The sequence below is a fragment of the Pteropus vampyrus genome, unplaced genomic scaffold (genome assembly GCF_000151845.1).
Source record: "Pteropus vampyrus isolate Shadow unplaced genomic scaffold, Pvam_2.0 Scaffold77, whole genome shotgun sequence".
Taxonomy (NCBI): Eukaryota; Metazoa; Chordata; class Mammalia; order Chiroptera; family Pteropodidae; genus Pteropus; species Pteropus vampyrus.
Window position 1 is genome coordinate 5834466 of NW_011888858.1, and position 15126 is coordinate 5849591.

Genomic DNA, 15126 nt, shown 5'->3' on the forward strand with positions numbered 1-15126 from the left:
AAAAAAAAAGTCTCAGGCTACATAAAAAAGCAATTTTTAATGCCAAGGAAAACTAAGTTTCCTTAAAATAATTTGCCAACATGAACCAAATCAACAAAATACAGAGACAGAACAGAACTCAAGGCTTGTTTGTCCCACACCCGCCACCCTAACATCACTCCAGACTCCTACCTCAGCAAGAGAAACAACTAGGGTTTTTAAGTGTACATGTTGGCTTGCTGTGCCTTTTTTGGTTCACCTGTGCATACACAGCATCTAATACAGTAAGATACATACACTGAGAATCCTACAGTAGACTCCCAATAAATATCTGTTAAATAAATGTGTTCCTAAAACATGTGTAAATCAAATTCTGCTAAAAAAAAAAAAAAAAAATTCAGTATATTTCCAGATATTTAAAACACTTATGAAAAGATAATACAGCATCTCTTTAAATGTTTTTTTTCCATTTCTCAGTAGACTAAACACTTGACTTTAAGTTTCCTGGCAGGTAGGATTTTTTTTAAATACATATATCCTAGAATGTTTGCTTCTTAAAATAACTCTGTGATAAGTCGTTTTATAATAAAAATATCTCAGTTTAAATGAATGTTTTACAAATTTGTATTTATATAAATTTAGATTTACTGACTCAACTTGTATAGCAATCTACTTCAACTGAATTTTATCTTTAAACTAAAAAAAAAATAGTAAGCAAAATACTACATAAATAAGAACGTTATAGAATGTTCATCTGCTTCAAAGAATAAGATGCTTTACCCCTTTAAAAGTATCTACTTAGATATAAACAATCTGACATTACAGGGACAGGCAAGATATTAAGGGAGATGTTTTAAATAACTATAGAGCACTTTTAAAGTTATCTTACCTTTACAAATCGGAGAGGTCTTATTACTACGCCAGGTAAGGAAAATGACCAATAAAGTTGAGCACCTGAAAGTACCTAGGTCAACAGACACTTAATAAAAGAGACTGTCTAATGAACTTTAAGAAACCCACGAATTCATTTGAAATGATCAGAGCTACAAGCTTTCATTCTCTGACAATCATGCAAGGAAAAGCAGTGACAAAAATAATTTTAGGAAGCCATCTCAATCTCATAAGAAATGTTTGGCAGGAACACATAAAAGAGGAACAGCCATTTTATAATAATAAAGAAAAAGGAAAAGGAGGAGAATAATCTCAATTAGTAAACCCAAACTGTGATTCAGGCTCTTTAATATTATCTTGACTGATATTCTGGTATGCTAAATATTTCCATATTAGATGAACAGTGAGTGAAATCAAGCCTCCCAACTCTCCCATCATTAGCTCTTTCTTGATGCTGGGGTATCTACATGATTCTTAGGAAGGCAATAAAAATTGTTTATATTTTTCACTCAAGGGTTATGATTTGAGTTTAAATTTATTTTTGGTTCAGTGTTTAAAGAGAACAAATGAATTCTATTAATCAACTATATTTTCAAATAAATCAGGTAGTGAATGAATATAGCCATTCTTCCCACATTAAACAATTAGAAATACTGGCAACATTTTCCAACATATCTATCCTAATACTTGGTTCTGAAAAATCAATTTTAAAGAGCAACTGGAGTTTAACCTGGATCAGGCCAAACACCCTTTACTGTCTATCCAGCTTGTCAGTTTGATGATAATTTAACAAAGCATGTTATCTCAATAAATGTTATCTAAGTAGGTATTCCACTGCCTCTATTTTTTCTTTTTCTTTTTTTTTTTTAAATAATTTTGCACGTGGACCTCAAGTAAAAAATGTCTTTTTAGGATTCATTTTTTGTAAGACACATAAAATTTTGTGCCCTATTTCTAGTCATCCCCAAATAAGAGAGCTATAAAATTAGAGTTTTTCCAAACTTTCCAAACTTAGTATAAATGCATATTCCAATACAAAAATCTCATTAATTTTTCATTTTAGCAAGTCTGTTGTATATAGTATAGTTTCACTTAATAACATTTTACATGGTACACTGTGCCACTGCAATACTTTTTATAGAGCCATTTCACCTCACTTTTCATTGAACAATGTAGCAAAGATTTGAGTTGATAAATAGATTGTATTTTAAGATACCTTACCAGTACCTAATATTTCATTTCATTTTCTTGAACAGATCATTGAACTAGCTTGCTTGCTTGAGTAAAATTATTAGTGTCTAAATGCGCAAATTTTATACTACTATTTAAGGCACAGAATTTTTCCTTTCTTTTCTCTCTAAATGGCATTGACTTCTGACATCTATCATCTTCTTCCTGCATCAATTTCTGTCCTCTCCGGCTTCTTTTACTCCCAGATTTTGGGCTACTTCTCCAATATTAATTCTCTCTGTGTCTGTCGGTCAGTTGGTCAGTCGGTCTCTCTCTTTCTCTCTCTCTCTTTTGATGGGAGAAGATTGAAAGCATCAAATAAAATTGTTAGAAGAGACAGAGCAGGAAGATACTGGCCTCTTTTGCACTGAGGTTTGAATCTTCTATATACAGTTGTTATAGATACTGCTCAGACTACGGCTGGGCCAAGAGATTCGAGCAGGCACTACAGAGATAACTTGCTCAGATTTCCAAACATTATAGATTTTATGTTGTTTAATTTTTAAAGTATAATCTGTCACCTATGGTAATCATAAGTGATGCTATAACTAGATGGAGAAATTTTAATGAAACAGACAAATCTAAAAAATTACTAATACTGATTGACATTAACTGGCACTTACAAGGAACCAGGCACTGAACCAGCATGTCATATGCCAAATGTCAGACACATCCGCTGTCCCCAGGGGCAAAAAAAGAAGCATGAGGCCAAATACACTTTCCATTTTCATTTTCCTTAATTATAACTTACAGTTATTAAATTTCCACATTCAGATTAAATATTTAAATGTGACATTACTATAGTAACAATACCCATTTTAATCCAAAGTTCAAAGTTAACTATAAAATATATAAGATTCAGAACCTAGAGGTTTTATTATCTTAGCTAATCAGAAGACAAACACAAAATTCAGTTTTATAAATCAAAACTACACTAACTCAAGTTTAAAAAAATCCCTCAAGCCTACAACATGTTGTTCCAGAATAGGAGAGAAACGTGCTTTGTTCCTTAACTATTAAAACTAGCCCTGAAAATTGTACTTCGGTATTATTAGTAATAGCTGAAAGTTAAATACACTTAAATGTATATCAGTAGAAACAATATATTCATGAATTGGGAAATTATGCATTCATTAAAAGATAAAATAAATGCTTTCTAAATGTTCTACTATGAAAAGATCTCCAAGATATACTGAATGACAAAAACAAGAGGCACATACAAATGTATACTTGTATTTGGGGAAAAAATTACATTATCATCATCATCATCATCATCATCATCATCATCATCATTTAAGAAACAAATATAAGAATATGAGTTACCTCTAGAGAATCAAATGTGGAATACTAGTGGGGGATGGGAGCGGAGGTAATAAAATGGGACAGAAATCTTCATTTTATACCTTTTCAACATTTGTTTTAAAACCATGTGCATATGCTGTTTTTTAAATTATTAAGGAAACTGCTTTTAACTGCCTTTGAACTGATCCATATTTACTGAAACAAAAAGATCCAGTGTAAAGACACTCTGTGGCACAGCCTTCTAGAATACTCCTGCATAGTCTGCCCACTTCTCTCACTCCTTCCCCTGGAAGCAAGTATCTGACCTAACTGGTGATGCAGGGAGAAGGGGCCCAGCCCCTCCTGAACTCTATTCCAGTCCCTTCTGAACTCCCTTCCTGATCATTCAGCCAACAGAAGCTCAAACCTTTGCACTGTCACTAGTGGGAGGTTAAAGGGAAGAGTGGGCGTGCTGGCCTGTGCTCACCTAGCTGTGGCAGTGATTAAATGTAAGCCTATCTAATTCAGGTGAAATACTGAAAAGCCTCTGCACTTTTGCTGCTCAACTAAGCTACGTTTTCCAACAAACCTGTTATTTCAATCTTCACCTTGTGCCCAATTTTCTTTTTTTTTTTTCCAAACTGAACTTTATTTTCAGGGTGAAGACTTTAGTTCTGGTCTGTTTCTTTTCTATTTTCTAAACTTAATATAAATTTTTTTTTATTATTGAAAATTATTGGGGGGTGGTGAAATTGATCAACAAAATCCAATAAGTTTCAAGTGCACAATTCAACAGGATGTCGTATATACATTGCATTGTGTATTCACCACCCAAAGTTAGATTTCTTTCCATTACCACATATTTGACCCCTTTTACTCCATCTACCTCCCTCCTCCCTGCCTTCCTTCCGGTAACCACTAGTCCACTGTCCATGTCCATGAGTCTCTTGTGCCTAATTTTCAATTAATTCTGAACCAATTTGGAGGGAAGGAGAGGGGAGGGGAGGGGAGGGGAGAGAGAGTTCTAAATCCCAACAACCTTAAAGATATATCATTACATGAAAAAATGATACTGCATAGTATATACAGTATGATCTCATTGAAGCTAAACAAAAAAACACTACCATAAAAATATACGCATGTATAAAAATGTTTGAAAGAACAAACATTAAACAGGGGGAAGGTTGGATTGGGAGACATGAAAGAATGTCACTTTTTACTCTTAAATTGACTTTTGTGCTATTCAAAATTCTCCGACAAGGATGTATTCATATATTATTGTGGTAATTCTCAAAAAATTTAAAAAATACTTTAATAATTTTTCCTGAAGTTTTATAATTATAGATCAAGTGCAAGTTTCTAAACTTTATGATAACCAATGGTTTAGAGAAGTGGTTCTCAAAGTGTGGTCTCCAGAACAACTGCATTAGCATTATCTGGGAGCTGGTTAGACATGCAAATACCCAGAGTTTCTGGAAATCAGAAACTCCGGCAGTAGAGCCTAGCAATCTGTTGTAACAAGCCCTTCCCAGGTGATGATAATGCTAGCAAAAGTTTGAAAAATTCAGGGCTAAAGAATCATTTATAATAATCGTTTCAATTTTCCCATTCATAAATCCTCAGGACCTGTACCACACATACACACACGCACACACACATACAAACACACACCCATATACCTATCGGATCATCTTTCATCTCAACTGAACAAACGTTAATGGAATACCTTTCAAATTGCATTACTACAATAACTTTTTAGTATAAATCAAAGAGTTCAGTAGGGAAATAGTATCTTGAAACCAGTAGGGAGACTCCCCAGCTTCTTTAAAGAGAAGAAAACTACTCTTTCCTAAAGCAGAGCCCCAGAATAGATTTCCTGCTGGGCAGGCATGGTAACATGGCTTCCTTCACGTACCCTGAAAAAATCTTCAACCAAGTAACAACTTGATAATGGAATGTATTACAATGTTGAGCAGTCTCAGCTAGTATTTTTCCCTCCTAACTTTACATTAGGAAGTTTATTTAAGATTAAGCAGTGTTAGCATTTACAGATACCTGTTTGGTGATCGTCTTGGCCAACGTCTTCTGTTAGATTCTGCAAGAAATATGTTCATCATTACTGAGAAATCACATACCATACTGTAAATTTTAAAAATAAACATTTTTATAAATAGCTGATATTTTAATATATATCCATATCTAAATTTTTACCAAATATGCTTAAAACAACTATTTTAAACAGTTGGTAGTTTTTTCTTTAAAAGATTGACTTACTAGCTTATTAAGGGTGTGGTAGATCTTATGAATATTTGCCAGTGTTGAGAGATGAGAATTCAGCTGAAAGTCTTTAAAAGAAAAAGGGGAAAATTCTGTCATTTATTTCCCATACTGCACAGTCTATAAAAAAGTTCAGAAAATAAACAAATGTTTTGATACAATTGAATACTCTCTCCATTAATTTGGTACTTATTAAATAAAATATAACATGCAACTACTGACCTATCTCCTAGAAATAAAGTCTGAATAAAGTTAAAATCTCAACCAAATGTTAAAGTTCATGAAATTTTCATGTGATTTGTAAGGTAAAACAAAAATACTTTAGTAGTTATAAAATCCTACCAGCAGTGAATCTGAACTTAATAGCAAAATATCGATAATGTTAGCAAATTAAACAAGTCACACAAATAGAAGACAGATCTCAAATGAAACATGTTACTTTCTCTTTCCCAGAATTACTAGCAAAATATCCCCTCCAGAAATTAATAGAAAAGTATCTCAACCATTTGGCAGTTCTTACATATTTATTTTGTTGGCTCTTATACAACAGAATGAGCAAAAAAGGAATCTAAGCCCCTCCTCCTCCTATTAGTCAAACACAGACAAATCAAAGAATTATCCTGCAAGCTAAGTCTGGGCAGCTGAGTCCTGTGATGGAGTCTAGTAACTAGTACTGCAATATCAAATGGGCCACAGAACCGGAAACACAGCAGCAGAAATCACTCATAGAGAAACATGTCCAAATCAAAGAATGTATCCACATTGAATCATGTCCCATAGTTGCAGAATTACATACTAAATCATATATATGTAACAATTTAAGTTGCTCCATCTTAGAATCCTGTACAACATAAAACTATAAGTTAAACTGTTAGGCTTTTGAATCTCTAATTTCAAATGATTTTTATAAAGTATGCTTGCATACATAATAGGCTATGTAAAAATGAGTTAAAAGTCTGAATAATTTCATATTTGAATAAGCACCAATAGATGTATTTTCATAAAACATCAGGATTTACATTAGTTGCTTTTCTTTACTATCTATCATAAAGGTTAGTAAAAGTTAGTTTTGAAAGTAACCTTGAAAAAGATACTGTATCTCTCCAAGTTATGCCATGCAGATAAAAAGAAAAAAAAAAAAAAACTCCCTTCACTGGAATTTTTATTTGGGACATTCAGGAGATGCCAAGAACAGACCCAAAGAGCAGACACTACAAGTTGTCTGTGCAGGAAGACTGGACACTGGGCTGGCTGCTGCTCTGAATCTGGAAAACAAGCCATTCTCCCTGCCAGTATTTAGAAAGCTTTACTTTCTTTTCTAAATTGTGGCAGTAATCCAGTTCTTGGCTGGCCTACAGGGCAGAGGGACCAGCAGGCAGCAAAGCCCCTAACATTCACATTCCACTGTCAGGAGCAGCAGGCCATACGTTCACACACACATGTGTACTGCCAAACACCTAACACTGCAGTCACAGCCATCAAGAATGGTCCAAAGAACCAGAGTTTTCGGCTGAGAGACAACCAGAGCAGAGCCTTAGGTTCTAAATGGGCCTTGAATATTAACAAATGTTAATTATTTGGCATCTGAATGAGTTAGCCATATTTAAGGTAAATGATGACATAATATGGAACAGAACCTCTTCCATATTTATTAGTGTGTTGCACAGAAAAGTTTTTAAAAGCATTAGGGGTGTGTGAGTGTATGTATATGTGTGTACTTATGTTTGCAATTAATAAACCCATATAGAGATCTCTAAAGCTAGAAGCGACAGCCCTCTCCTGACCTGCAGGAGTAAATGGGAAGTTTGACCATACACCAACCCTCCCCCTCACATCTACTACTGAGCCACAATGCTCCCTTTTCGTACTCTCTCAATTAAAAAAAAAAAAAAGACAAATGATACATTCCAGTATCATTTTGAAATTAAATCCTGAGTTAAACTCCAAGACCCCCCAAAAAAACAAAAACAAAAACAAAAACAGAAAACTTATGGGTCTTGATTCTTTTTTCACTGAGGCTTCACAGGAAGGAGAGAAAGGGGCTTGCCAAAGGTCAAGCAAAGTGGTTTCCAGGCCCCCTTGCCACACTTTTCTCACCACCCTGATGTCACTTCAACTGTCAAAATTCACATAAAAGAATCTAAAATTGCTAAATTCTTCTACACACACACACACACACACACACACAGTTCCTGCACAAATACCACTGTACTTTATTTCCTCTCTCTGGAGTCTGACAGCTGGTTTGAATCTCAGGTTTACCAGTTATTTAACCTAAATTTCAATGCCCTCATCTGTAAAATGCGATTACAATGCCTAGATATGGCAGACATCCATTACAATGCCTGGACCATAATACATGCTTACTAAAAGATATCAACTATCACTATATTCGCACCACACATGGTCTTCTAAAATAGTCTCTAATTTTGGTATGTCCAAGTCAAGCCCCACCTCAGAAACCCCCAAATTGGCACTCCCTCTGATAGAGGCACATGGCCTGATACATCTCCGAAGCCTATGATGACACTGTCATATTCATCCACCACCGACTGATGTTCACAATAATGGTCAAAGATAATCTCTACATAGTAGAAAAATTATACAGCAGCATTAAAGACCACATTCTATACATAAAGTTTCACTTTACAGGCAATAAGAGTAATGAGATTTATTTCATGAATCACATATATCAGCAATTCTCTATTTCCACATCAAATGTCTACTACCTCACCACCTCATCATCACTTCCACATCAAATGTCTACTACCTCACCACCTCATCATCACTTCACACACCCTCAAAAAAAGTAAGAAAAAAAGGAATCAGCAACATGAATGATTTTTCTTAAGTTACACTAAGGTAAGGAGCAGCTAAGAAGAATTCAAGGAAAAGAGACAAAAATGTCATTAAAAGATAAATCCACAAAGGTTAACAGATATTAAATTTATGATTCATCTATTCAGTGCTCAGGGCAAGTAACAGCCCTTAAAATCTAAAACAGGTTTCACATCCTTAAGGAACAGATGTTAAGGGTAAAGATCAAATGCTTTACAGAGAACATATTTAGGAATATAGTATCTAACTGATTCATAAAAATCTCCTTTGGCTCATATTTCAATTCTGAAGGATAAATGCTAGGTTAAGTCAACTTTATTCCATGATCAAATGGCTCTCTACAGTAAAGCAGTGACTGGGTTTGACTCTCCTGTGTGCCATGCAAACCCTACGTTCTGTATTAAAAGCAACAAATGGCTCTGTATAAAGGCACAGACTGCTTGATAAATAGCTTGCTTAAATAATCTTCTGGGTATTCTTAAAACTACCAACAAAAGCTGACTGGGCAAGAAGTTTCTGGGTTCTTCTTGTTGTTTTGTAACTACCATTTGCTGTAACCTATATAATATAAAAGAAAAAAATGAATGGTCAAGGTCCATTCCCTTAAACTACCTTAGGTATAGAGCCCCATAATACAGACAGATACAAATATTTAGAATGAAAAACAATTATGGGTAAATTCAGACTATGACCGTAAACCAAAAGAATCAAAATTAACAGTCCTATAGTAGTTTACTTCCATAAGAGGATCAGAAACAATTTAAATGTATAAAAATATAAACCTTTCCTTTATACCACAGTCACTTGTAAAATACAGATGTGAGGTCATCTCAATTATAATAGCAACAAAAAAGCAATAATACATGTAGGAATAAACCTAAATATGCAACATTCAAATGAAGAAACAATAAAAGCTAACTGAAAAACATAAAAGTAGAGATATTATCTTCCTGAAATGGAATGACCCAGTATTGTAAAGCCATCACTTCTCTCTTTACTAAACTACAAATTAAATGTAACAATCAAATTCCTATTTTTGACCCCCAGTTTCCCACCCCAAAAAAGAGGTGAGGAAAAGGAGGGAGTCAGACAAACTTGGCAGATTGGTTCTCAAGTTCATCTGAAAGAACGAACATGCTAGACTTGCCAAGAAATTTTTTAAAAAGAATGAGGAAGAACTTGCCCTATCAGATATCAATACACAGTATAAAGTAGAGGTTGGTAAACTCTCTGTAGAGAGCCAGATCAAACATTTTAGGCTTTGTGGGCCATATGATCTCTGTTGCAACAGCGCTGCCATTGTAGCTGAAAAGCAGCCATAAACAATACATAAACAAATGAGTGTGGCTGTGTTCCAATAAAACTTTATTTATTAAAAAAATTAGGTGGGGAGCCAGATTTAGCCTGTGGGCTATAGTTTGCCAATGCCTAATATAAAGGTACATTAATCCCCCTTATCCATGGTTTTGCTTTCTGTGGTTTCGGTTGACCGTGGTCAACCATGGTCTGAAAATACTAAATGGAAAATTCCAGAAATAAACAATAAATAAGTTTTAAATTGTGTGCTGTTCTGAACTGCATGAGGAAATCTCATGCCCACCTAGAATGTGAATCATCCCTTTGGCCAGCATATACGCTCCCCGTCCATTATTCACTTAGTAGCACTCTGTTATCAGATCAAGTACAAGGTATCACAGTGCTTATATTCAAGTACCCCTTATTTTACTTAATAATGGCCCCAAAGTACAAGAGTAGTGATGCTGGCACTTTGGATATGCCAAATAGAAGTTGTAAAGTGCTTCCTTTAAGTGAAAAGGTTGTATGCCTAGGAAAAAACACAGTATATACAGGGCTCGGTGCTACCTACATCCATGAGGGTCTTGGAATATATCTTCCACAGATGACAGGGGAGTACTGTATAGTAACTACAACAGTATGGTAGGTGTGCAAGAAGACAAATCAATGGAAGATTCAATAAACAAGTATGTATGCAATTATGTTCGTATGTATGTATTAACATATATATAATCAGCATATATAACAAAATTGCATTTCAAATCAATGGGGAAGAGATAATTATTCAGTAAATACAAGGGTAACTAGCTAGCATGTAAACAAATTAAAATTAGTTCCATCTTCACACAAAAATTACAGAGGGAAGAGGGAGGCATGCAAAGCAAAAGAAAGCCTTTATCATGAACTCAGGGGCCTGCACACTCTGCCTCTACCCATCTATCCAATCTCATCTCCTACTCATCTTCGCCTCACTCACTCTTCTCAGTCACAGTGAACTTCCTGCTGTTCTGTGACTACTCCAAGCATGCTCCTACCTCAGGGTCTTTGCACATGCTATTTATTCCCTTTGCCTTGAGCCCTATTCCCTCTAATAACAACATGGCTAGCTCTCATACTTCATCATATCCCTACTACCTGGCACATACTAGGTGCTCAAGTAATATTCAATGGATAAGTGAATGCAGATACAGAGGCACTAAAACCTAAATTTAGTATGTTCAGGCCATTTCAGTGCATCCACTCCACTAGATCTTCGAATGTGAGAAGCAGCATGGTAATAGTCGGAAACTCAAAGAGAAGGCAAAGGTTCAAAAATGAAGGCTGAATCCTGCTTCAGAGTTTACATTTAAACTCCTAAGGACTTCTATTTCCAACTGGACCTCCAGTTTGCAAATGTAACAGATAAACATGGCACATTCACGCAGCATCAATTCTACTCAATGGTAATACATCCTCAAGAGTTTTACATGAAAACAAAAACAGAATTATGGCATAAAACGTCAAAGAAATTTTACCACACTAAGCTAGGCTCCCAGGGCCCTGAGGGTGCCTAATTCACTAAACCTCTGCCATAGCAAAAGGATGGGAGAAGTCTGAGATGCACTGCTCTGAGTCTGGGTGCCACACAAGTTGTTTAAATTGGGAGTTTTTTTAGGACGATAACCTTGTGGCAAATGTGTGGCATAGATGATGGGTGGACTGGATTTAGAATGGCCTGTCACAAAGAAGTGACTGAGGTGCGAAATGATTAAGCTAGACGGTAGCAGTAAAAATGATGAAGAAAAATTCTGAGTACAGTGGGATTGCAGAATATCCACATTTAACACGCACAAATTCAACTTTATTCACTTGGCAAAAAATAAAAGTGGGGGGAGGCGGTGGTAATTTTCAGTTGTCCCAGTAACTGCCTTCCCTTCTACTTAACGAACAAAAGATAGGCAACATGAATCCCGTGGTCATTCAGTTTCCACGTGCCAATCACATTTTGTGCATCTCACAACACCGTATGAGTCTAGCATTTAAAGATGTACTTTTCATAAACCTGGTCCCTAAACATAAGCCAGCGGCTTCCACTGATGCTCAGATGAAGCGTCAGCGAAAGAATCGGCCGTGCTGGATTTATCTGAGACAATCTCCAACCAAGCACCTTCTGAAAGTATTTCCAGTGTTATTTTTAATATGGGTGGTTGTCACCTTACATATGGACTTTAAAACTAACTTCTTTATAAAACGTGACTGTACAATAAGGAAAAACCACTAAGACTCAATTGAGAGATGAGAAGGAGCCACTGTGTTGCATGTCTTTTTGTTCACTTCTCCTCATTTTATTAACTCAAGGCAGGTCAGATCTTAGCTGTGGCCAAACTGGGAGTAAGTCACATCTTCTAATTCCCAGCCCAAAGCCCATTCCTCCATTCTAGCTTATTTCTAATCAGAGCAAACACTAATTTATCTCCACGATCCATAAAAGGAAAAAAGCAATAGCATTTCCCACCCAAAACAGTCAATAATCAAGCATACAAACTTAGAGTAATATTTTTTTTAAGTTACTAAAACTGGCCAAATCTGAAACAATCTTCTGTTTTTTTCTTTTTTTAAGAGAAAAGATGTGCTGAGAAAATACCAGCAGTAACACCAATGTTATTTCTGTTTCAAGTATGCTTCTTTCTTCTGGTTACTAAAGAGTCACAAAAGTATTTTATTATTAGCTAAACTCCAGTTGGCCAATCAGTGAGCAATGCTTTCAGGTATAAAAGTCTTTAACATAGCACTATACACAGGTATGTACCTAATAACTGCTTTTTGATGACAACAAAAACAATTAAACCAGTAAAGCCAGGGGCCACATGGGACACTGGGACAATGACAGAATAATTACCATGTCATTACCAAAAAAGTAAAACAGAACTGGACAAAATTAAAGGTTATCAAAATCAGCACTCATCCTAATGGTTTCTGGGACGGAACAAGAGCATGATTTAGCAGAGCAGGGTTAGGCCTCTCTAACTGGGATGTAACATGGAATGCTTATGGGTTCCCTGACTCATGCGTTACATGGCCCATTCTCCTGAAATGTCAATATTACTCAGTGATATGGAAAAAGAAAAAAATTTGATGTTAAGGGTGTAGTCTAGATAAGAGTCATTGTTTAGGTTTGCCTCATCTTCTTCCTCCCAGAAACAGAAGCCTTCTTTCCTGTGGGTTTTAGACAGACTAAGATGAAAATAGCAATAATTTCGAGGGACCCTCATCAACCTGCCTTGAAGGCCCTTTGATTTTGATCACTGAGATTTTGGATTTATTACTGCAGCATAAAAGAAAAGAATCCAAGTCTTCGACAAGTCCTCACAAAGCCCTACATGACCTAAGTTATCTAACCTAACTCATCTCATACCATTATCCTTGCTCACTCCATTCCAGCCGCACATTTCCTTCAATACTCAGTGAATTTCTACCTCAGATCCTTTGCATTTAACATGCCCTCTGCCTCTACAACCAACCTCTGATGTTCACAAGGGCTGACAGGTTACTTTGTTGACATATCTACTCAAATGTCACCTCGTCATTGAAGTTTCCCCAACTTTCCTATCCAAAGCAGCACCTCCACCCCTCAGCGGATTTAGATTACTGCATAGCATTTGTCACTTTCTGACACTTTTTAACAGCTTTATTGAGCTATAGTTCACAAACCATAAAACTCACCCATTTAAAGTGCACAAGTCGATGGTTTTTAGTGTGCTCCCAGAGTTGTGCAACCATCACCACGATCTAATTTTAAAACATTTTTATTACCCCATTAGCAGTCACTCCCCATTTCTCTTCTCACTCCTTCAGCCCTAGGCCACCATTAGTCTACTTTCTGTGCAATGGAATCATACAATATGAGGTCTTTTGTGACGACATTATATTTTTTATATATTTAGCCTTTGTCACTCTCCCTAGAGCCCAAGCTCCATGAAGACAAGGACTTTCTTTTACTTTGTTCCCCCACTGTATCCCAATACACAGAATAGCAAAAGCCTAGCATATAATATGTACCAATAAACAGGGGAATGCTTTAAAAATATGTAGTCACTGAGTTTAGCACTGTGGAGGTTACTCTGTGATGACGAACATTTTGAAGCCAGCACTGAGACCAGAAGGAAATGAGTTGAAGGTCGAACAGACTATGTCAAACATAAAATACATGTTCCAGAAGTTTGACTATGAAAGGGAGACTAGAAACGCACATGGGATTGAGGGAGTGTTGATTTGGGTCTATGACAGCAAGACTAGGGGATGTTTAAAATGTCGGTTAGATTTGCTTAGTATCCTGGAAGGTTACCATAGCCAGAGAGTAAAGAGCAGGACAGGTCACAAGTCATTGTAGATCTATATATAAGCTCAAACATGTGATTTAAAAAAAAAAAAAGTACAAAATGAAATTTTGAGTAAAAAAGATTAAAAATGAGTTCTACTTCAAAATGACTTGGAATATGAAATCTACCACAAAGTAAAGCCTATTTTTCTTTGACACTATAAAAAAGTAGTGTACTACATGATCTACAATACTAATTTACACTTTTGCATACCAATTGACAGCCATTTAGCTATATGGGATGGCACAGGTATACGTCTCATTTGTAGAAACAAATATATATTCATGTTCGAGGCCAAATTTTTAAAACACAAAGATTTGAAATGAGTTTTCCATATCGCAAAACTAGAAAAACCCGAAAGCTGGGTTTATGGGTGAGCTTCATTCTACATGCCCTTCATTGCTAGAAGCAGAAATTTCTTTATCTACAAAATGGATAATAATAGTGTCATCCTCATAAGGATACCACGAGGATTAAATGAGTTGCTGCTGCAATGCGCTTTGAACAGTACCTGGGACACAGTAAGTATATCTGAGTGTTGGCTATGATGTCACATGCTGAGCAGGAATGGTCTGTGCTACCCGCCCAGTGCAGGGCCCAGGGAAGAGTTGCTGCGGCTCTTGAGCAATCTCCACCACAGCCCAAACCAAAGCCAGCACACTAATTAAGCTACTTAAAAATAATACAGTGACTACACATCAGAATCACCCAGGGTACTTGAAAAAATGCCAGTGCCAGAGCCCCAATCCAGATCAGTGAAATAAAAATGGGAGTGGAGAGTGTTCATCGTTTCTCAAGCAGCCCAGGTGATTCTAATGTGCAACCAGAGAGGAGAGTTTGGTCCCCATCCTCAGCTCAACCCCCAACCTGCTGGCAGCCAATCCATTCCTGCAACAACCTCAGCACAAAACAGACAGGAATCCAACTCATTCACAAGTATCCTATCAGCAGGTGGCAAAAAGAACAAGACCCAGGG

The 15126-nt window shown here is 36.2% G+C and overlaps 1 protein-coding gene across 1 annotated transcript in view; it reads right to left on the minus strand.

Annotated features, from left to right (window-relative positions):
- The window catches only part of DCUN1D4 (defective in cullin neddylation 1 domain containing 4), a 71583-nt gene that overhangs the window by 46134 nt on the left and 10323 nt on the right, over nucleotides 1-15126 (minus strand). The window contains 2 exon segments of the mRNA XM_023532133.1: nucleotides 5437-5476; nucleotides 5656-5726. Of these exon segments, the coding sequence (XP_023387901.1) occupies nucleotides 5437-5476; nucleotides 5656-5726 (111 nt within the window).